The 21,314-nt window shown below is 40.1% G+C and overlaps 1 protein-coding gene across 1 annotated transcript; it reads right to left on the bottom strand.

Moving 5' to 3' along the window:
* Window positions 1-343: 343 nt before the first annotated feature.
* On the bottom strand, window positions 344-17,536 carry LOC122643838. The gene is made up of 7 exons (XM_043837412.1): window positions 17,388-17,536; window positions 15,994-16,145; window positions 8,610-9,185; window positions 3,005-3,489; window positions 1,621-1,899; window positions 1,250-1,516; window positions 344-1,123 (listed from the first exon to the last, which is right to left on the bottom strand). The coding sequence occupies exons 1-7, from the start codon at window positions 17,527-17,529 to the stop codon at window positions 364-366; spliced, it is 2,661 nt and encodes an 886-aa protein (XP_043693347.1). The 5' UTR covers window positions 17,530-17,536; the 3' UTR covers window positions 344-363.
* Between the last annotated feature and the right edge of the window lie 3,778 nt (window positions 17,537-21,314).

The following is a 21,314-nucleotide window of genomic DNA, read 5'->3' as shown; positions in this document are numbered from 1 at the left end:
AAAAAATAAAATTGCACCCCTCCTCACATGAACAGTGATATGTCCCTCCTCCTTTTGTCATATTCCAAAAGTGTAGGTAACCTTCTCCCCAATTTTTTTATATGGATTTTGGCCTATTTTTTATATTGGGCTGAACTTGGACTTGGACTCTGTTTTATGTGATTTAATTTATGTCTCATTTCATAGAGCCAGCTCTTTGGGTCTTGGGTCACTGGATGTCTTCCAGATAGCTTTTGGTTTGGGGTTTCTTATCTTCTCTTTCTCTTCTTATTAAATTGATATTATCTCTAGAAAATAAAAATAAAAAATTGCGCCCATAACAAAGCAATATATAATTAGTTGAAAAAAGCTCATCTTTCATTTCTAAATAGAGATACTGTTAGGAATTCCCATCCCTGTCAATCCAGAGTTAGAGAATGGTTTCAAGAGCTGATATGGTACAATTCCAGCTCCAGTTCTATTCTTCAACTTCAAATCTGTGTTTCTGGCATCTATAATTGCTTCAATCTCTTTCATTCTTTTACTGAACTTCTCAAATGCATCTTTGGTAACTGGATTCCCAGCCCATGATGCCTCCATCTTTCCACCAAGATCCTCTTCATCAACTGTGTGTGTTGACAACACATCAAAGAGTGTCATTATAGTTGTAGCCTGAATCTCTGAAGGGAAGGTCTGCAGGAGTGCTAATGCTGGGTTCTCTATGAATTTCTTGAGGCCCTGTTCTGAATGTTCCTCAGTGGGCATGTTGTTCCTAGCAATTGAGGGTCGATTTGGAAAGTAACCACCATATGCATACTGACCAAAGTTTACAGCAGAATGGTGGCAGGAAGTAACCCATATAAGGGTTGTTAAGGTTTCAATGAGATCTTCTTGTGTTTTGAGGACAGGCCACCATGGTTCATCCTTCTTGTCTCCATGGCCTTGGGTTCTGACCTCAGTCCACCATGCTTGCAACTCTTGATCCGATTCAACTAGGTTAGGGTCCGGGTAATAGTGATTGACATAGTCACTAACCCATTGCTTTATGGCTGTCCATATGAGGAGACCATCATTTGCAAAGGGGAAATCCTTGATGGTCAGCTTCACACCATGCTCAACTGTTTTATCCTCCACTGCCATTCCCCTGTTAGCATTTGAAATTTAACACTGATTGGAGATCCTTTTGTCTTGGGAAGTTGCTGTGTGTCTAGAGGATTACATGCTACATTTATGTTAATTTGAAAAATTTAAACCATATATGCAAAATTACCTGCTAATGAGGTCTGCAGGTAGACCCTCCATGTCAAATCTCCATAATTTGTCATAGGCAACAGAACTAAACTCCATTGAATACTTGTGCAGCGAGAAGGAACCCTCAATTATCCCATTTGCATTGATGAGGACTAGTCGAGCGAGGGAATTGATCTTCATTGTGTACCGAAAATGAGGAAGCAACAATCTGTAAATTGGATGCATTACACTTAGTTGTCGATTAGCTGCAATTATGTATGGCTCTGTACAACAATGAGTCCTCAGCCTACATAAAGAAACAGAGTAACATCAAAGTTTGCTAGATTAATTCCACAATTGTCAAATTAAAGTCCAAAGGGATAAACCTTTGTTAGGCATTGAAAGTTTTACCAGTGGCTGACAAGCTCATGATAACCTGATTCATGAGCACCCACATGAGTTTTGGCTAGTCTCCATAACCAACTATCAGTGGTATCAGTGCTAGGCAAGAACACTTGTTTCCACTGTGGCTTGTCATCTATGGGTGGTCGAGTGAGCTCAATAGCAATGGGTTTTAGTGTGCCATCAGGGTTGAGAAAGAATAGTGTACGAGACCCATATAGTGTTGTGCCTTCTATCTCTCTTACTTTCTTCACATAAGGTAATAGCAAATCATGATACCAGTGGAAACTGAAGGATCTTACTACTAGTGCTCAGTGTGTGTAACTGTGTTCAGAGATATAATACAGAAAACTTGAAAGAGGTCAGCGGAAATAATATAGTGTGTGTGCTTAGCAGATGCTGCAGTTCATAATTTGAACCGGTCGTGGCACTCGGAGGGGTAACCTCGGCGGTCTACCGTTTTGCAGGTAGCCTTCTGCTGTATTTGAAGGCGGCTGGGCCGGCCAAAAATTTGAAACTTTAAGAAAATGAGGTGGAAAACTTTGAAGAATTTATTTCATATACTTGTTCTTTTACAGGAGATCTGAATTACACTCTTGATATCATTCAAGTCTTGGAAGTAACTTACTGGTTTGGGAAGATGGCTAATAGTAACTACTCGCAGGAGGCAAGCCTTGATCAGGGACGAAAGCTTGATACAGGTCTGGTTACAGGATTGGGGCTTGGAGGCAGTGCTTGTGCTTCGATGTTCGAAGTCTTTTACAACTTCAAAAATAAAATGAAAAACTAAAATATTTGATGAAGGTCTGGAGGATAGAGCTGAGTTCTCTTCTTCCAAAAACTCCTGCTTTCTTCTGCGAAGTCTGGCCTTATGTAGACTTCTTTGGATCTTGAGCAGGGCTTGTCAGCTTCCGTGAATCACGCTTCTTGGGTCTTCTTCGCCGAAAGAAGAAGGAATCAAACTTTTACTGTGGCCGAAAGTTGATTGAGAGACTGTGGCCGAAAGTTGATTGAGAGATGTCGGGTGGAGGGTCCCATCTTGGACGGGAGTGCCGACAGGCTTTACTGTTTGCCTTGTGAAAGGCATCTTGAAAAAGGGTCTTCTAGAAAGATTCTTCCGGACTGGTAGTGGGGACACGTGGCATTCCATGTCTGGGGGACAGACTGTTTTCCACATTGTGTTCGCACTGCTAAAACTCAAATTTTTAATTGCCGAGTTGTGGCAATAGTGTGAGAGGAGTTTTCCTTACGTCACACTAACGTAGGCATCCTTTTCCCTTTCGGGTTGCCCGGAATGCCCATTGGCTAGGATCCATATACCCGGAATCCAGGGTGTGAAAGGCTGGATTATTTCTTGGGCCTCTGCGGACGGCCCAAGTTTCTTCTTGTGGACTTGGCTGATGAAGTGGAGAACTGTTGTGTTACTTCTTCGGGCTCACTGTTGGGATCTTGGGCGTATTCTCCTTGGTGGAGATGTGGCCCAATGGATCCTACACTAGAATGGGCCCCTTCTGAATGGGCTTCTTCTTCTTCTTCAGATTCTATTGCAGCCAGCTGGGCTGCGATTTCTGCTTGCTGGGCTTCAAGCTGGAGCTTCTTGCTGTTGCTGGACTTGGATTTTGCTGGGCCTGTTATCTGGGCCTTAGTTGGGCCTGTAATTTTGGCTTTGTCCTTGGACTTGCTAAGGGCCTTGATGAGCGTTTCCTTGGAGCATTTTGTGAGATCACATTTATCCCACCATTTTACTCTGAATCCTCGGATGAGGGATTCAATGGACCATTCATCGGTTTCTTGTCTGGTGGTCTCATATTCCCAATACATTATCCATGCCAGCTTGCAGTGGATAAAAAACCTTAACAAATCTGGTTGCTCAGGGATCTGTTCAGTGTGTTGGCAAAATACATGATAGGCTTCAAAAATGGGATCTGGCAGGATGTCAAGGATTGGACCGTAGGTGGTCCACCATTTGGGGAACCAGACTGGGATAGAACTGGAGAACTTATAATCGAAGCAAAAAAACCACGAGTGCTTATTCTGCTGATTCTGGTACAAGAATGCATGGTGCCATGCATCGATGTAATCAAAGAAGTGGTACTCTTGTGGCTGGTAGTTTTGTGAGAACTTTTTATGTTGTAAAGGGTGCACACCCCAATCAGCAGTGCTGAGGATCTGGAGGATAGTAACTGATGTGTGGGTCACAAGATTAGGATCTGTTTTATCAAAGTTCTGTTTGATCCTGACGGAATCAGTATCTATGAGGATGAACTCATAGAATTCTTGGGACTTTGCATTGCTTGATGTATAGTATTGCCAATCCTTAAAAAATACTCTCCTGGCAATGTCATTAGGGTCCAGCAGACCTTTGGTAAGTTGTTCATCAAGGGATACCAGGACCTCGTGAGTCTTGTTTTTGGATGTCTTGGCTTTTGGGGGTAAAACTTGGTTTGGAACGATGTTGTCTGGGCCTAGATACTATTGAGGTGGTTCTTGTGGCCGGGACTATTTGAGTGGAGCTTGTGGCTACTACTTGGTTGTATGGGATCTTGGAAGAGGTCAAGGTCAATTGTTTTGATGGGGCTGGTTTTGCATAAGAGCTCTTGGATTTTGTTTTTGATCGGGAGGCTCCTTAGGAGCCATGATTCACTGAAATGACTCGGGTCCCCAAAAATTCCCTTGTGAGAAAATCAGGGATGGAATTCATTTCTCCTTTTATGTGTTCTATTTCAAAATCAAAGCTCGATAGGAGTGCTTGCCATCTTGCAAAAATCTGTTTTGATGCAATATTTTGAACATCATTTTTTAGAACTTGTTTGGCTGCACTGCAATCAACTCTTACTAAAAATCTTTTGTTTAGTAAATCACTCTGAAATTTTTGAATGCATAAGACAATTGATAAAATTTCCTTTTTAATGGTACTGTAATTCTTCGGCTTGGTTCCATAGTCCGAGTGAAGCTCAGGGTTTCCTTTCCTTGGTCAACTTGTTTGAGAATTCCTCCATATCCTAGGTCGGAGGCATCAGTCTCAACAATTTTTGGGAGGTCCGGGTTTGCCAGAACTAAACAGGGGATTTCTTTGACCAGTTTCTTGATATCTTGAACGGCCTTGGTATGGGTCTCAGACCAGGCTGGTTGTTTCTTTCTGAGTCTTTGGTACAGAGGTTCGCAGGTTTTGCTAATTCCTGGGAGGAAGTCTCTAACATAATTTAGGCTTCCTAGAAATCTCTGCAACTGCTTCTTTTCAAGGATTTCATCAGGAAACTTTTCTGCAAAGACCATTGTTCTTTCTATGGGAATGATGGTTCCCTGATGTATGTAATGGCCTAAGAATCTAATCTTGGTTTGGAATAGGTCCATCTTCTTTTTTGATAGTACTAGCCCATTGGTCTTGACTACTTGGTAGAAGCTTCTAAGGTGCTTAAAGTGCTGGTCTATGGTGTCTGAAAATATTAAGACATCATCTATGTAAACAATCGTGTGACTACTGTATGGGTTGAATATATCATTCATTATGTTTTGGAATTCGCTTGGGGCATTTTTTAGGCCAAATGGCATTACATTCCATTCGTAATGTCCAAAGGGTGTGGTGAAGGCTGTTTTGTATTTGTCTTGTTCATGAACCTGGATTTGCCAATATCCAGATTTTAAGTCAAACTTTGAAAAGACCTTGGCTTTGTGAATTTTTTGGAGTAGGTCCTTCTTGTTAGGGATTGGGTATCTAATCCATTGAAGGACATCATTGAGGGGTTTATAATTTATGACCAATCTTGGTGCTCCTCTTTCTATTTCTGCATTTTTGTTTACATAGAAGGCAGCACAACTCCAGGGGGACTTGCTGTTTCTAATGAGGTTTTTATTTAATAGATCTTGGATTTCTTTTTTGCAGGTTTCTTGGAGTTCCTGGCTCATTTGAATGGGCCTGGCCTTGGTTGGAATGTTTTTTTCTGAGAATTCCTTTTCGTATGGTAATTTTACTATGTGCCTCTTCCTGTGCCAAAAAGCATCAGGGAATTCAGAACATAGATTTTCTTCGAACTGGGTTCTTAATCTATCAACCTGGGTTTTTATTGGCTGTTCTTGTAATTGTTCTGCAGTCTTGATGTGCATGATTTCATTTTTTAAATGACTTAGGTGTTTTTCTTTGGCTTTTATACTCCTAATGGTAGGATCCTTTATTATAGATGCAGCTTTTGCCCGTCCTATTTGTTCTAGGTCTGAAGGTTCTAAAAATTCAAACGTAATTTTTTGTTTGCCTATCTTGGTTGTTAAGCCTTTGTTGGTTACTTTAAAGGGTTTAATTAATTCTATGAATGGTTGTCCTAGAATTACCTGTCCATCTAGATTCTTTACTAGGATAAAGGCTTGTTTGAAGCATATGCCCTGATTGCATATATGTACTTCAGGTAATTTGTACTGAACATTCATGTAGTCACCACTGGCTGTGGTAAGCCTTTGTGCAGTTTTTTGGTAATACTGGGTTGGAATTATTCCTTCTTGGATGCAGTTCAGCTGGGCTCCTGAGTCTATGAGGGCTACTGAAGAAAACTTATAGGAAGAACCTATGGTTAATTTGACCTTTACATGCCATTTTTGGGGAGAAGTATATATGCTTGCTATGAAATTTTGGGATCCTGATTCTTGTCCTAGTTCTGGTTCTTCCTGGACTTGTTTTGACTTTCCTTTTAGTTTGACTAATTCGGCTTTTACTTCTTTTATTTCTCTCTTTAAATCTTGGGTAGTAACTTCCAGATTTGTTATCCTAGTGTTATCTAGATTATTGGCAGTCTTCCTTTGTTCAAATCTCTTGAAGACTTGGTTTATATCATAAGCCTTAGGTCTTTCTTTGTTTTCTTCTAAAGCTTGTCTGGCTTCTTCGAGGCACTGTTTTCTAATTTGAACGTCTGCTATTTGTTCAATGGCATCAAAGAAGGATTGTCTTATCATGCCAATGGATTTGGTTTCGGAGCCGTCACTGGTGGTGCAGGAACACTCACCTTTTATGGCCGAGGTTATACAGTTGCATACAACTGCATCTGGTTCTGTGTCACTGCTACTACTGGACCTTGAGTCTTGATCCTGGTTTATTTGGTTGATGGCCTCATAGAAGACCTCTTCTTCCGAGTCCAAATCCTCTGAGTCAGACTCAGCGAATATTTCGAATATTTTTTTCTGGGTACTCTGGTCCAGGCTAAGTAAGCTAACCCTTTTGGCTATCCTACAGTATTTGGCTATATGGCCTGGTTTCCCACAGTTAAAACATCCTTTGGGTTTTTCTGGGGTAGTTTTGGTATCTTCCTTTTTTGGTTCTTCTGTGGCTTTGGTTTGGTTGAACCGTTTTTTCTTGTTGAACCTTGGTCTTGAATAGTACTTATTTGGTTCATATTTTTTATACTTGTTTTCTTTGTAATGCTTGGAGAATTTATGGGATTTCCTTTTATGTTTCTTCTCCGAAGGGGGTTTTGGGGCAGGGAACCCATACTGTTCACAAAACCCTCCTAGTTCTTTTTTATAGGATTTGTTTTCTTTTTTCATTTGTTGGGCTAGTCTTAGGTCTGTACAAAGGGACATTGCCTCTTCGTGGATGATACTATTTAATTCCCCATAAGTGTAATTGTCGTAGGGAATCTCTCCGTTGTTCTCTTTTCTTAATTTTTGTTTTATTTTTTCTGAAAATATTCTGGGGAGGCCTGTTAGGAATTTTTCTTTCCAGAATGGGAGATTTGCATCCTCCCTGGACATAACTCTGGTCATGAAGACATCTTTGTACCACTTAAGGTCATGTAATTTTCTGCATTTTAGGTTTGATAATTGTTCAGCGGATCTATCTTTGAGTTTAGATGGATCTCCTAGGAAATGTTTGGTCAGGTTGAAGATGAGTGTATTTACTGCATCCTCAATAGGTCCATTCCTGTCTTGGATTACTTCCCCTTGGTCATCAATCTGTACTGCATACGGATTGCTATTCTTTGTTCTTGGGTTAGGACGAAGTCCCACCATCCTTTTAATTGGCCTGTAAAAACTGAGACTAGAAGATCGACTCTTGCTGATCGGAGTTTCTTTTATCCGGTAGGCATTTGCTACCATTGTCATCTCATGTAACTTATTTTTGATGTTATATTCGGACATGCCGTCTATATTCCATTCATAGATTACACCACTTTGATAAGAGGCCTGGGGATACATTCCCCTGTTTTCTATTTGTAGATCTAAGAAGCTGGGCTTTGGCTTGGACCTTTGGTAATACTCTTCTTCAATTCTATGTATGGAACTGGGTTTATTTTCTTGAGATCTTATTACATCGACTTGGGCAACTGCCAGTCTTGGGATTCCTTGTTTGGTGTTTACGGTATTACTAAGCCTTTGAGTCTCTGTTCAATTTCCTTCAATGCATCAGCTCTATTCAAGGCTTTTGCGACTTCAGGCTTATGTTATGAGGTATGAATAGAGGCCTATGCCTCTGAGTACTTGGGTGTTCCTTAGTTGGTGAAATTCCTTGGGAAGTACTGGGTTTTGTTTGTACTATGTTCTCTATCCTATTTAGTTGTCTTCCTATGGTTAGGAGGTGTTGGTTTGAATAATTTGCTAGACGATTAATTTTTGTCGCTCTCGGTGTTTCCGGATGTTGATCTCGCAAGGTGCTCCTATGGTCTCCGTTGCCCCTGTTTTTATCTTGATTACGCTATAGGGAGGATGAATGGATTCAATTTCCTCATCTCTATCTGTTATCCAAAGAGTTGTAATCTTCTGGGTTGGGGCTATGTTTTCAAATGGGTATTCTAACCCATGGTACTGGGCGTAAATGTCTAGGTAGGTGAAGAATACTATGTTGGTTCTATGTTTATTCATTTGTTCATACCAATGTTCTCTGATTTTAGCTTGTTGGTGGAAGTAGTGTTTTTAAAAAACCATTCTTTCTTGTCTTTATTTACTGGAAGATCAAAGTCTTTTCTTAACATTGGTTTGTCTATTTTGAACTCTTGTTCTGCTATTATTACTCCTACCTTTCCTACTGGAGGCTCCATCTGGGAGAAAGATGGGGAGTTTGGCCTTGTGACTGTTTCATCCTGGTTTGATTCATCACTTAGATTTTCTAAACTTTTAAATTCATCATACATCCCTCTCAGGATGCCTCCCTGTTGTCTAAGTCCTGTTAAGTTACTAGTCCTGGATGAGTGGCAGTAATTTGAGGGTGTGCCCGAGTACGAGGCCCTGGCAGGTTGTTCAATGATTTTTCTTACTGGGGGTTTTCTGAATGAAGACTCAGCAAGTTCTTTATCCTTAGGCTGGTTTCTAATAAACCTGATGGATACCTGGCCATCACAGGTTTGAGTTATGTATTCTACTTCTTTGTTTTCTATCTGTGGCCTGGGTACTTGAACCTGAAGTTTCCATTCATCTGGGAAGGCAATATCATCCCATTTAGTCATCCTGGGTAAAATTGCCCTGGCATGAGCAAAGTCTGTTTCTACGAACTTGGTGTATCCTTTTTCAGATTTTTGGAGGGCTCTAGGTCCTGAGATCTTTTTCATGGCCTTATACTGGATCCTATGGACTACTGCTATGGGGATTGATCCAGGCTTCATATTGTAGCCATGGGATTTGAAGTTAATCTTTAGGGAGTCTAGTATGTTAGCATCTTTTAAGGGTAAATTAATATCTGGATAACAATTAAAGTGGACTGGTCCGTAGCACATGCTGGTTTCAATGGCTCCTATGAGAGAGTCATCAAAGTTCAGAAACCTGGCATCTCTTAATGCCAGGAGGATGGATGTGTTAAGTCCTTCTCTATGGAGGGGTTTTACTGCAACTTGGATTAAACCAATATGCAGATAATTATATTTTTGTTTTAATTGTTGAAGGGTTGTTGGGTTGAAGAGGCATATTTCATGCGTCTCGGGACTAAAATCAACTGTTTGTTCGACTGTCTTTGATAGCCTCGGTGAAGCCTGTCACAGTCTTGTTTATAAACATGTTTGGTCGGGATCTTAGGGATGGTCCATTTTTGAAGGTTGTTATCTCTTCTGAGTTCATCACTACTGATAATACTGGAGTTTGAACTCCAGTCATCCATGGTACTTGAAGACATGGTCCGATTTAATTGGTCCATAAATGGCACTATCCCCCTTTTTAAAAGTGCATTTTACCGTTTTGAACTGGGAAAAGGCACTAACTAGTGGTACACCGCCGATCACCGGGTCTTACAGTCCGTTTGCCCCTTCGAAGCGGTCCAGTTCTAGTTTACCCAACCTTTTCGTCGTAAAAATGGAAAAAGCACTAAAAGAAGGTGAAGAGCACAATAAACGAGCCTATTATTTCAGGCTATGGCTCTGATACCAGTGGAAACTGAACCAATTGCTTTGTAAGAGACATCTTTGGATACATGTTCATGCCCATACTTAGCAATCACTAGGAGTATTATTCTCTCTCTCTCTCTCTTTCTTCTAAGTGTGTTAGAGGGTTCTTGTGTTGAAGCTCTTGGCTCCTTCAAGGGACTAGAAGGATTGCTTCATCTTCTAGTTGGAGGTTGTTTTATCTTGGGGTAGTGGTGCGAGAACACTCCTTGGCGAGTAGGAGGCATCAATTACCTTAAAGGCAGCACCACAAGTGTGACTCAACCTCAAGCTTGTTCAAGTTGTTGCGGGTGTGGTTCTACATCAAATTCAAGCTTTGGTCTTCTCATTTCACCAAAGGTCAAGCCTAGTTTCTACCGCTTAATCTATTGTATTGCAATTCGTGTTGTTTCAATTATTTGTAAGGAATTGTAATACAATTACCCAACAAGTTTAAGGTAATTGATATTATAAGATCTCATGGCTGATCTTGGAGACGTAAGCAACAAGGGTGATGCTTGAACAACAACACCGTGATGGAGTCGCAATGAAGGAAATCCTTCAAACACAAGTATTGAAGGAGCAATCAACAACCAAGAAGGCAGAGTTCTGTTAGCCGCAATGGTAAGTAGATTCCTCTTTTTCCTACCATTGACTCAATTCCCACCAATGTTATCCCGGTGGTGACGGAGCTTATCCCGGTTTGGGTAAGATGAGGATTATCTCAATTTGACAAGATCGAGCAGTTTGGAGGTCAAAACTTCAAACGATGGAGGCAAATGATGTTGTTTGCATTAGCCCAAATTGGGGTGGTATTTGCCTTGGATCGAACCCATGCCGGAAAAAGTAATGATCCCGAAAATGAGGGCAAAAGGGTGGCTTGGATTCAAGCGGATTACCAGTGCAAGAATCGAATTTTGAATGCATTATCAAATGACCTATACTATGTGTATAGTTCTTTGGAGTATGCATGTTCGATTTGGAATGCGTTGGTAAAAAAGTACTCTCTTGAGGATGCTGGTTCAAGGAAGTACTTGGTGGCTAACTTTCTAAACTTTGCTATGAAAGATAATGACACCGTCTCAAGCCAAATTGATCAATTTCAAATTTTGGTTGGAAAGCTAGCAAAGGAAAAGATGGTTCTACCGGAAGAATTTGTGACCGGTGCCTTGATTGAAAAGCTTCCATCTTCTTGGGATGCATTTAAGGCGTCTATGAAACATAAGAAGACGGAGTTGACTCTAGACCAATTGATTGTAAGGATCAAAATTGAGGAGAAGAACCGGCACAAGGACAAGGGTGAAAAAGACCTTGGGAAAGACGCCTAAAAGCGAACTTGGTAGAGACCAACAAACAAAACAAGAAAAGGAAGAATCGTCAAGACAATGATGAGCCTTCTTTCAAGAAGAAGAAACTTACTTGTTTTGTGTGTGGTAAGCTAGGACACTTCAAAAAAGATTGTCGGTTCAGGAAGAAAAATTCTGAAAAGGTGAACCTAGTTGAAGACAACGTCTTTATTGCTATGGTCACGGAAGCAAATTTGATTGAAAAATCAAAAGATTGGGTATTGGATACTGGTGCCACAAGACATATTTGTGGTGATCTGAAGATGTTTTCCTCTTATTCCATGAATACAGAGGATGGAAAGGTATTTATGGGGAATTCCCAAAGTGCTCCTGTTATGGGAAAAGGAAAAGTGACTTTGAAACTCACTTCAGGGAAGACTATGGTTCTCACCAATGTTCTTCATGTGCCGGATATTAGGCGCAATTTAATTTCAGTTCCTTTGCTTAATAAAGTAGGAATGAAATTGGCTTTTGAAAGTGATAAGGCGGTTATCACTAAAAACAATGTTTTTGTAGGGAAGGGATACCTTAGTGAGGGGTTGTTTGTACTAAGTGTTGGAAATATTGTAATTGAGAAAACTAGTACTTCTTCTGCTTACATGATTGTCTCTTCTAACTTTTTTGATTTGTGGCATGGTAGGTTGGGTCATAGTAGTGTGAAATATATCACCAAACTATGCAAGTTAGGCATGATCACTGATAAGGTGGAATCCCCTGTAACCAAGTGCATAACTTGTGTAGAGGCAAAGTTAACCAAAAAACCTCACAAGACTATGGATAGGAAGAGTAATCTCTTGGAATTAATCCATAGTGACTTATGTGACTACAAGTCATATGAGTCTAGGGGAGGAAACAACTATGTCATAACTTTCATAGATGACCACTCTAGATATACCATGGTGTATTTACTCAAATCAAAGGATGAGGCCGGAAAGGCGTTCATATCTTACAAAATGAAAGTTAAAAATCAACTTGGTAAGAAGGTTAAGAGACTTAGAACTGATAGAGGGGCTGAGTACTTTAACCTTGATAAGTTTTGTGAGGAAAATGGAATTATCCATGAAACAACCGCTCCATACCAATCGGAATCAAATGGGGTTGCCGAAAGGAAAAATAGGTCTCTTAAAGAGATGATGAACTCTATGTTATTGAGTTCAGGTGTACCACTTGATATGTGGGGGGAAGCCATGCTATCGGCATGTTATCTATCAAATAGAATCCCACATAGCAAGACTGGTATGGTTCCATTTGAGAAATGGTTTGGTAGGAAACCAAGTCTAAAACATCTACGGGTTTGGGGTTGTTTGGCTAAGGTGTTGTTACCGGATTCCAAGAAAAAAAAATTGGGACAAAAAACATGTGATTGTGTGTTTTTGGGTTATGCTACAAATAGTACGGCATACCGGTTCATGGTGATCAAAGCTATGGATGATGTTATTGAACCAAATAGCATCACAGAATCAAGAGACGTTGAGTTTTTTGAAAATTTATTTCCCTTTAAGTCCATATTACCTATAAGTAAGGATAGTCAATTGACTAATGGGGAAATGGAGTCAAATGAAAGGGTTACCAATCAAGAATTGAGTAATGATGACGAAAGTCGACCTAGGATGAGCAAGCGACTCAAAAGACCCAAATATACAGATGATGAGTGGCTTGTCTATTTAGTAGACAAGGATCCTCTTACATACAAAGAGGCTATTACATCACTGGATGCCGTCTTTTGGAAAGAGGCAATCAAGAGTGAACTAGATTCAATCTTGGCGAATAACACTTGGGAATTGGTGGATTTACCATTCGGCTCCAAAACTTTGGAAACCAAGTGGATATTTCGAAAGAAATTAAAAAGTGATGGGTCACTTGATCGTTTCAAGGCCAGACTTGTTGTCAAAGGTTTTAGGCAAAAGCCTAATATTGATTACTTTGACACATTTGCCCGGTGTCTAGAATTGTCACGATAAGGGTTATGTTGGCAATGACGTCAATATATAACCTGGTCATCCATCAAATGGATGTGAAAACGGCATTTCTTAATGGGGACTTAGAGGAGAAAATTTATATAAAGCAACGAGAAGGTTGTGTTGTAATTGGCCAAGAGCGAAAGGTTTGCAAACTTGGAAATCCTTATATGGATTGAAGCAAGCACAAGCAATGGCATGAAAAATTGGACAAGGTTCTAATTTCAAATGGATTCGTTGTAAATGACGCTGAAAGATGCTTATATAGCAGGTTTCATGGTGGTAGGGGTGTATTCATACTACTATATGTAGATGATATGCTCATAATGGGAACAAACTTGGAAATGGTTAATCAAGCTAAGAAACTTTTGATGTCTAGTTTCGACACAAAAGACTTAGGAGAGGCTGATATGATCCTTGGGATCAAAATCACCAAGCAAGGAAATCATATTTCATTATCCCAAACCCGATATGCAGAAAATATACTTAAAAGGTATGGGTACCATGAAGTTTCAGCGGTTAAAACACCTTTTGATATGGGGTGTCACTTGAAAAGGAACCTAGGTGAACCGAATCAAAAAAGATATGCTCAAATTATTGGTTCGGTCACATATCTAATGAATTGTACGCGTCCGATATTGCCCTTGCGGTAGAAAAGTTGAGTCAACATACTCACAATCCAAGTAAGGAACATTGGAGCGCATTGATAGGTTATTAAGGTACCTAAAAGGCACTATAAACTATAGTTTACACTATAGTGGTAAACCAACAGTTTTGGAAGGGTATTGTGATGCAAATTGGATTTCGGATACAAACGAGTCCTTAGCTACTAGTGGATATGTGTTTACACTAGCAGGCGGTGCAATCTCATGGAAGTCCACAAAGCAATCTTGTGGGACAGGCTCTACCATGGAAGCTGAGTTCATAGCCTTGGAAAAGCCAGGAACGGAAGCCGAATGGCTTAGAAATTTAATGGCGGGTATTCCATTGTGGCAAAAACCGGCGCCATCGGTATCACTACATTGTGATAACCAAGCGGCTATACATCTAGCCAAGAACCGGATATACAATGGTAAGAGGAGGCACATACGCCTCAGACACAACCTTGTGAGACAGTACATAGATGAAGGAATGATAGCTATCGATTATGTGAAGTCAGAAAGTAACCAAGCTGACATGTTCACAAAGCCTATGTCTGTCAAGAACTTGTGTAATGCATCTACAGGAATGGGGTTAATGCCTAATCCATAGGTCATGTGATGGACACCCTACCTATGTGAAGATGCTAAATGCCTGAATTAGGTTCAAGGGGTACAAACGAAATCACTGGTTGATCGGTTTTGTACTACTACTTGTATAAATATTCATTCCAAGCTGTAGATGGTGAAAGTAGTACTACCACAAAGAAAGAGGTTGAGCGGTAAAGCTCTTAATTAGTCTAATCCCAGGAAATGTGGGGGTGTGTCAGTTGTGGTGCACACCAGGGACTAACCTAAGTGAATGTAGGGGGTGTGGCCGCCGTCGATGAGAACTTATAGGCGAGTTCTCTAAAACATTCACGAGTTCAAGATAAGGGATATGGCCGGTTCAAAAGTCCAAAGTGATTTTATGATGGGTAGCACAAGAGTCGACCTATGGGATATGGTTGATGGGACGGTCAGCTACACCAATGAGAAAAGGTTCAAGGAGTCTCGACTCCACCTCTACTCGTAGCGGTTCATTAGACCTAGTGTAGGTTCAAGTCCGGAAGACACCTACAACGATGTGTCCTATAGTGTCTAATTCAGTCACAGCATGTGTGTCTCGTGTCGTTTTGAAACTTGTGGGGGATTGTTAGATTTAAAATATATTTTATTTTATTTTAAGTTTCAAAATTTTTTGATTGCTTTGTTATGGTGTGGGACCCATGTGATCAAAGAAGTAATTCCAAAGGTTGTAACATTCTATGGGTACCCTAAAGTCTATTCATGGTCACTATCATGAGTGGGAAGGTGGGTCAAGGATATTGAATGAGATTGATTTCTCAATTCATGGCCATAGGTGATGTCTCTCCCTTTATGGGTATTAAGGCCTTTATGGTCCTTAGTGGAGAATGACCATTTTATGGGGTTTTAAGGCCTTTATGGTCTTAGTGGAGAATGAATGAATTTTAAGGTCATTCATGACCCTTAGTGGGGAATGACCATGAATTTGGAATTAACCTCCAATTCATGTCCATATTCATGCCCATAAATCTTATTCTTCAATTTGATCATAAGTGGATGGTTATTCTTGAGAATTCCAAGGGAATGCAAGGACTAGTCTTGGGCCTATATAAACCCAACCAATTGCTTTGTAAGAGACATCTTTGGATACATGTTCATGCCCATACTTAGCAATCACTAGGAGTATTATTCTCTCTCTCTCTCTCTCTTTTCTTCTAAGTGTGTTAGAGGGTTGCTGTGTTGAAGCTCTTGGCTCCTTCAAGGGACTAGAAGGACTGCTTCATCTTCTAGTTGGAGGTTGTTTTATCTTGGGGTAGTGGTGCAGAACACTCCTTGGCAATAGGAGGCATCAATTACCTTAGAGGCAGCACCACAAGTGTGACTCAACCTCAAGCTTGTTCAAGTTGTTGCGGGTGTGGTTCTACATCAAATTCAAGCTTTGGTCTTCTCATTTCAGCCAAAGGTCAAGCCTAGTTTCTACTGCTTAATCTATTGTATTGCAATTCGTGTTGTTTCAATTATTTGTAAGGAATTGTAATACAATTACCCAATAGGTAGGGTGTTCATTGTCCACAAGCACTGCACCCACTTCGCCAAAAGTTGCAGGAACCACCACCTTGCCTTCAAACTTTGCATTCCCTTTTTTTTGGCTCACCCAACCTGCGTACCCTTTTATTGTATCCTTCCCCAATCCTGTCTCTTCAAGAATTTTTTTTTTAAAAAACATTATCAGTGCATTGCCATCAATTTCAAAAGGTCATATTTTTCTTACCACCCCACATGTTTTTGATACAAGATCCTATATATGCTCTCTTGCTAGTGAAGTATGCTCTCTTGCTAGTGAAGTGTAACGTTTCACTATTTGTCACATTGTAGCATATGAGTTGGGGAAAATTATCACCTCCAGTTTGCTGACCGGCCCAGTTCCCCAGTTCCTCTAATAGGGGGATGGCGGACCCCACCCGGACAGAGTGTTTGGGCATGGGTAGAGAGGTTATTTCAGCCCCTCTTTGTTAGATGAACTGGGGAACTGGGCCGGGCAGCCAACTGGAGGTGATAAAGATCCTTGAGTTGGTATATGTGATAACGGATCAAGCAAGCATTTCATTGGTTCAATTTCAGCTTAAAATGAGTAGAGGAAATAGATAAAATTACCAAAGATGCACTTTTGTATTTTATATTCATCTCCATTTGATAGCATTCTGGTAATTTTATTAAAACTTTGAATCAGAATTTAAACAAATTTCCTTATTTACTTTGGACTTAAATTTGGTCATTGTGATATATGGGGAGTTCTCTATCACATGGACTAACACCCAATAGCATATAGTGAAGCGTTATATTTCACTAAGCATAGTGACACTTAGAAAATTCCAAAAATAAAAACTTTAGCTAAGTTGACAAAAATAACCTCATATGCCTTTCACACTCCTATCTAAAAACAATATTACATGTGATATTGGACATTGGCACATGTAAATTGGCTGAAGAGAGGTGGATGGGAGCAAGGTAGGAAAACGAAACGGATACCTCATTAATTATGGGCCTAATGAGTTAGGAATCTCAAGTCATTGTATGGCTTGAGGGCCCAAGGTGATCCCTCAATTCAGAATTTTTTTTCTGTCCTGTTCTTGCCCGTACAATGGTCCAATTCCACTCATAGGGAGGAGGAAATGACGTTTTAATCTCCCTCGGGCAATGTGTTAGGGCAGGGGGTTAAATCGTCATTTCTGACTCCCTATGAGTGGAACTGAACGGCTGGACCACTGTACTGGGTAGGAAACAGGAGACGATAATGATCCAATCAAGTCATTGTCATTATGCTTATTCTTATGCTTTGTTGATGGCAATGCCGAAGATGAAGTATCAAGTACTATAAACGTGCATAAACGTAAATTGCTATAATATATATACATATATAAAATATAAACTACTATTTACTTGGATCAAGTTGGGTGCTTGCGAGCTCCAACTGAAAGGTTCTCCCAAGAATATCCTCAACGTTACCGAGGCTTAATGGAACCTTAGCGGTGACAACAGCAGTAACGGTGAAAGAGGAACTCTCTACTGCAGTATTAGCCATAGCTCTAATGCCATCACTGAAGACTGATGATCGAACACGATTATAACGGCAACCACTCTTCAGTGTCGGAAACACAGTTGCCGTCGCCGGCACTTTATTAGTCCCGTGGATGGAGATGATCAACTTGGGTAAACCCAATAAGAGCCGGCCTCCATAAGTATCAGATGGGCGCATTAGTCGAGTCTCAAACATCGATCTCTCCATCTTTTCTTGCCTTTTTTGCCTTTTCCCCTCATAGTTAGTTATTTACGGAGAGATCACAGAAGAAAACAAAGTTCGTAGAAGATAAGTACGTATAAAGTATAGCAAGGTTAGGTCCTCTCCAATGACATTTAACCCTCAGAGTCGATCTCACACCATCGATCCATAGGGTGTGGTTCCCACACCCAACACCCCACACCCCACACCCCATGGATGGTGTGAGATCGACTCTGGTGGTTAAATGTCATTGGAGAGTATCCCAGTTCTAAATGTCACGGAAAGATGTAATGACGTGGAAGAAATAGAGTGGTCACTGTACTCCAGGAAGAAGATCGATGTAATCAGTTTTGAGTGGGAAAGCAACAAAAATACACAAGCTCCCAACATGAAGGGAATAGAATTCTAAAGAAAGAAAGAATGAAAGAAAGAAACCATTTTCAGAGTCTGGTGATTTATGCAATGTCATAATCAGTGTGTGTGGGTCGGTTTGTCGATTTTAGACATTATGGGTAGGAAGATAAGAGATGAAGAAGAAGAAGCAGAAGAAGACATCTTTTATTTGTGGGGTTTGATTGTATGAATCTGCCCTGTGTGTATCTTGAATTATTGTATTCGTTTCGATGTTTGTTCCGCTTCGATATTTTTCTATGGCAACTTGAAGGAGAAATTTTGTGCGTTCTGTGATGGTAGTGGAGGGTTTGAGTCGATAAGTACGTCAGTGTTTGGTCCAACACGATTCGTTGGTTTGACCCGAGTTGGAGGAGTATTTCCATGTAATTATATTGTCTTTTGTTGTGTAAGCGAAGGGAAAGTGTGTGGGATTTGGCTATTTTCATGTTAAATCTTTTTTTGGGAAAAGTTCTTGTTGCGACCTTTTGAGTGTTCTTGAGAGATTTTCATTGTAATTTTTTTCTCCCCATCACATAGTGAATCATCTTCAACTTCTCCTGTAGATATAGCATATCAAATTTGGTGTCTGAATCACGTTAAATCTCTATGATATCTTTGCCTAAATCTGTTTTATTTCTTTGTGTTTTTTGGTATCTGCGCTAATAGAATTAAGATTAGATCGTGGGATCAAGGTATTCGTATCGTATTGTGTTGGCGATATCAAATACTTTAATCCATGATCTGATCTCGATTCCATAGTAGTGGGACCTGGCCTTCATTGGTCGTATAGAAGGATGAGCCTAATTGTTAGGTTATTGGCGTTCGGCATTTGTCATTTACTCAACAATCGAGACTCAAGAACCTCAAGGGAGGGAGGTTGGATCACATTTTCTTATGAAAATATGTTATGTGCCTAATGGGGTCCATTCTGGTGTATGGGTGCTAGATTAGACCAGCCTAAAATGGACCATATATGTTAAAAGACTTGATTTAATCTGTTCCATCAACTCTGAAGGTTTTGGCATATTGATCAATTATCTAACAGAATGGTTCTTCAACGCTAGATGCCAGCCAAATGAAATCCACACTCCCTGCCTAAGGGGGAGTGGAAGCCATATGGCTGGCATCCAGCGTACGAGAACACATGAGAATGTGATCTGAGCTCGCGAGAACCTCTCTGCAACCTATCTTCTTCATCTTTTATCTTAATTTCTAACTTTGAACTCTAAAATGGCCAAACTATACTTAGCGACCCACTTTGATAATGACATTACATAAATCAGCACAAGTGAAATGGTTTTCTTTGTTTTGAATTTTAGACTAAAATTAAAGGTGACAGTATCACGCAAGCCATATTAATTTAATCTAATTATATGAAATGAAAACAACTAACCAAACTAGATGGGTCATGGAATTTAACTAAACGAAATTAAGCATGTGAGCTATGCTAATCTAATAATACTAAACGTGTTGAATTCATGAACTGAACCAAATTACATGCTAATGCAAGCTAAAGTCATGAAATAAAGCTAATTATACTAAAAATGGGAAATTTGAGTAACATAATGGACATGCAAGCTTTTGTAATCTAATTACACCAATGAAATAAACTTTTTTTTGGGGGGGGCGGGGGAATTGGGAGCTTTTATATATATCTTATTTTTTAGGAGGGGGGAATAGAGAGGGGGGAAGGTACCAGTTAGGAGACTCGAATTGAAAACCTCCTGGTGAGCATGGGCATGAAACACACCACAGCTAACCAACTGCCCTAGGCAGCTGTTGGTTAATGAAGCAAACTTATTTAACCTATTATAAACAACATATTACATTAGATGAGTCTAATTAAGATTGCACGATGAATTAACTAAAAATAAAACCTAACTATGGGAGTAAGAAAAACCTATTGAGCCTATCGATTGGCGTTATTATGGATTTGATTGAGGACAACCAGACCTAATTGAATTAACTTGATTGTATTGGATTGATTATGTTTGAATTGGATTTGAGATGGGGCCATTGGAGTTAGATTGATATAGAATTACGCCCTAGGATCCCTTTCTACGAATTGTATGCTCAAAGGGCCAATTATGGGGTCTGGCTCTACTCCAGCCATGGCTGGAGCTGGAGAATCCAACCCAACAAAAACAGAGGATTTTTGGTCATTTCATACGAAGATTGGGGGGGGGGGGGGGAGGGGGGAGGTGGACGGGCCAATTATGGGGTCTGGCTCTACTCCAGCCATGGCTGGAGCTGAAGAATCCAACCCAACAAAAACAGAGGATTTTTGGTCATTTCATACGAAGATGGGGGGGGGGGGAGCTGGACGATCCTAAGTTTAGGTTGATCTAATCGTAGCCCCACGATCTAGGGTATCTGGTGAGGGTTGATTGACAACCTTAGATCCAAGGTGCTGGCAAATTGGAGGTTTCGTCCTAGACTTGTAGGACAGGTACGAGCAAAGAAAACATTGCTATGTGATGTTTGCACATGGGAACATGTAAATTGGATGAATAGAGGGAGGTGGGTCGTTGGAACTTGGAAGGAAGGTAAACGAAAACGATACTTCAATTTAATGAGTTAGTTCGAAACTCGAAAGTCATTGAATGGCTTTAAGGCTAGCTCCATTTATAGCATTGTCAAATCATTAGGTTTTCTGTTTTGTATTTTATTGATAGAGGACGGTTCACCGGTTTCATAAACTCCTCCTAAGATTTTAATATATTCTAAAATATCTTCCTAATAATATCCATACCCACTTCTTCAATGAATGAGATCCCATTCACTGTAGGTGGAGTGAAATTCGATTTATAAACATATGTTTGTAGTAAAATCTACATATATTTTGACTACAAAATTATAAAACAAAAATCACATACTTGCAAAGATCTTTGTTTCTTCTTTTTCCCATTTTCTAGGGTTCTAAACGATACACCAGATCAATTTCGATTAATTTCGATCCGTTGTGAATCAGAATCAATAGAGACGGACCTAATATATGATTCCAGAGCACCCATTTCTGATGGGAATAGTTGTTTCACTACAACCATGGCTTAGGTTCACAGTATTGGGCACGCTATCAGTCTCTGTCGATACCAATCCAATCCAATTCGATTAGGTCCGTATCGATTGTGATCCGACAATTTTACCCGCTTGATGCATTGTTGCCATTTACCTCAGCATGAAACTCAATCTTA

This window comes from Telopea speciosissima, chromosome 10 (genome assembly GCF_018873765.1).
Source record: "Telopea speciosissima isolate NSW1024214 ecotype Mountain lineage chromosome 10, Tspe_v1, whole genome shotgun sequence".
Taxonomy (NCBI): Eukaryota; Viridiplantae; Streptophyta; class Magnoliopsida; order Proteales; family Proteaceae; genus Telopea; species Telopea speciosissima.
Note: the sequence above shows the minus strand (reverse complement) of the source record. Positions and strands in the feature narration are given on the sequence as shown.

What these genes read in the sequence shown, in the direction of transcription:
- LOC122643838 (XM_043837412.1), bottom strand. Translation starts at nt 17,529, where the DNA reads ATGGCTAATACTGCAGTAGAGAGTTCCTCTTTCACCGTTACTGCTGTT. An exon ending in TTCTCCACTTCATCAGCCAA is followed by an intron (nt 1,900 to 3,004) that starts GTCCACAAGAAG and finishes AAGATCCTTCAG; the next exon opens with TTTCCACTGGTATCATGATT. An exon ending in CATGAGCTTGTCAGCCACTG is followed by an intron (nt 1,517 to 1,620) that starts GTAAAACTTTCA and finishes TTCTTTATGTAG; the next exon opens with GCTGAGGACTCATTGTTGTA.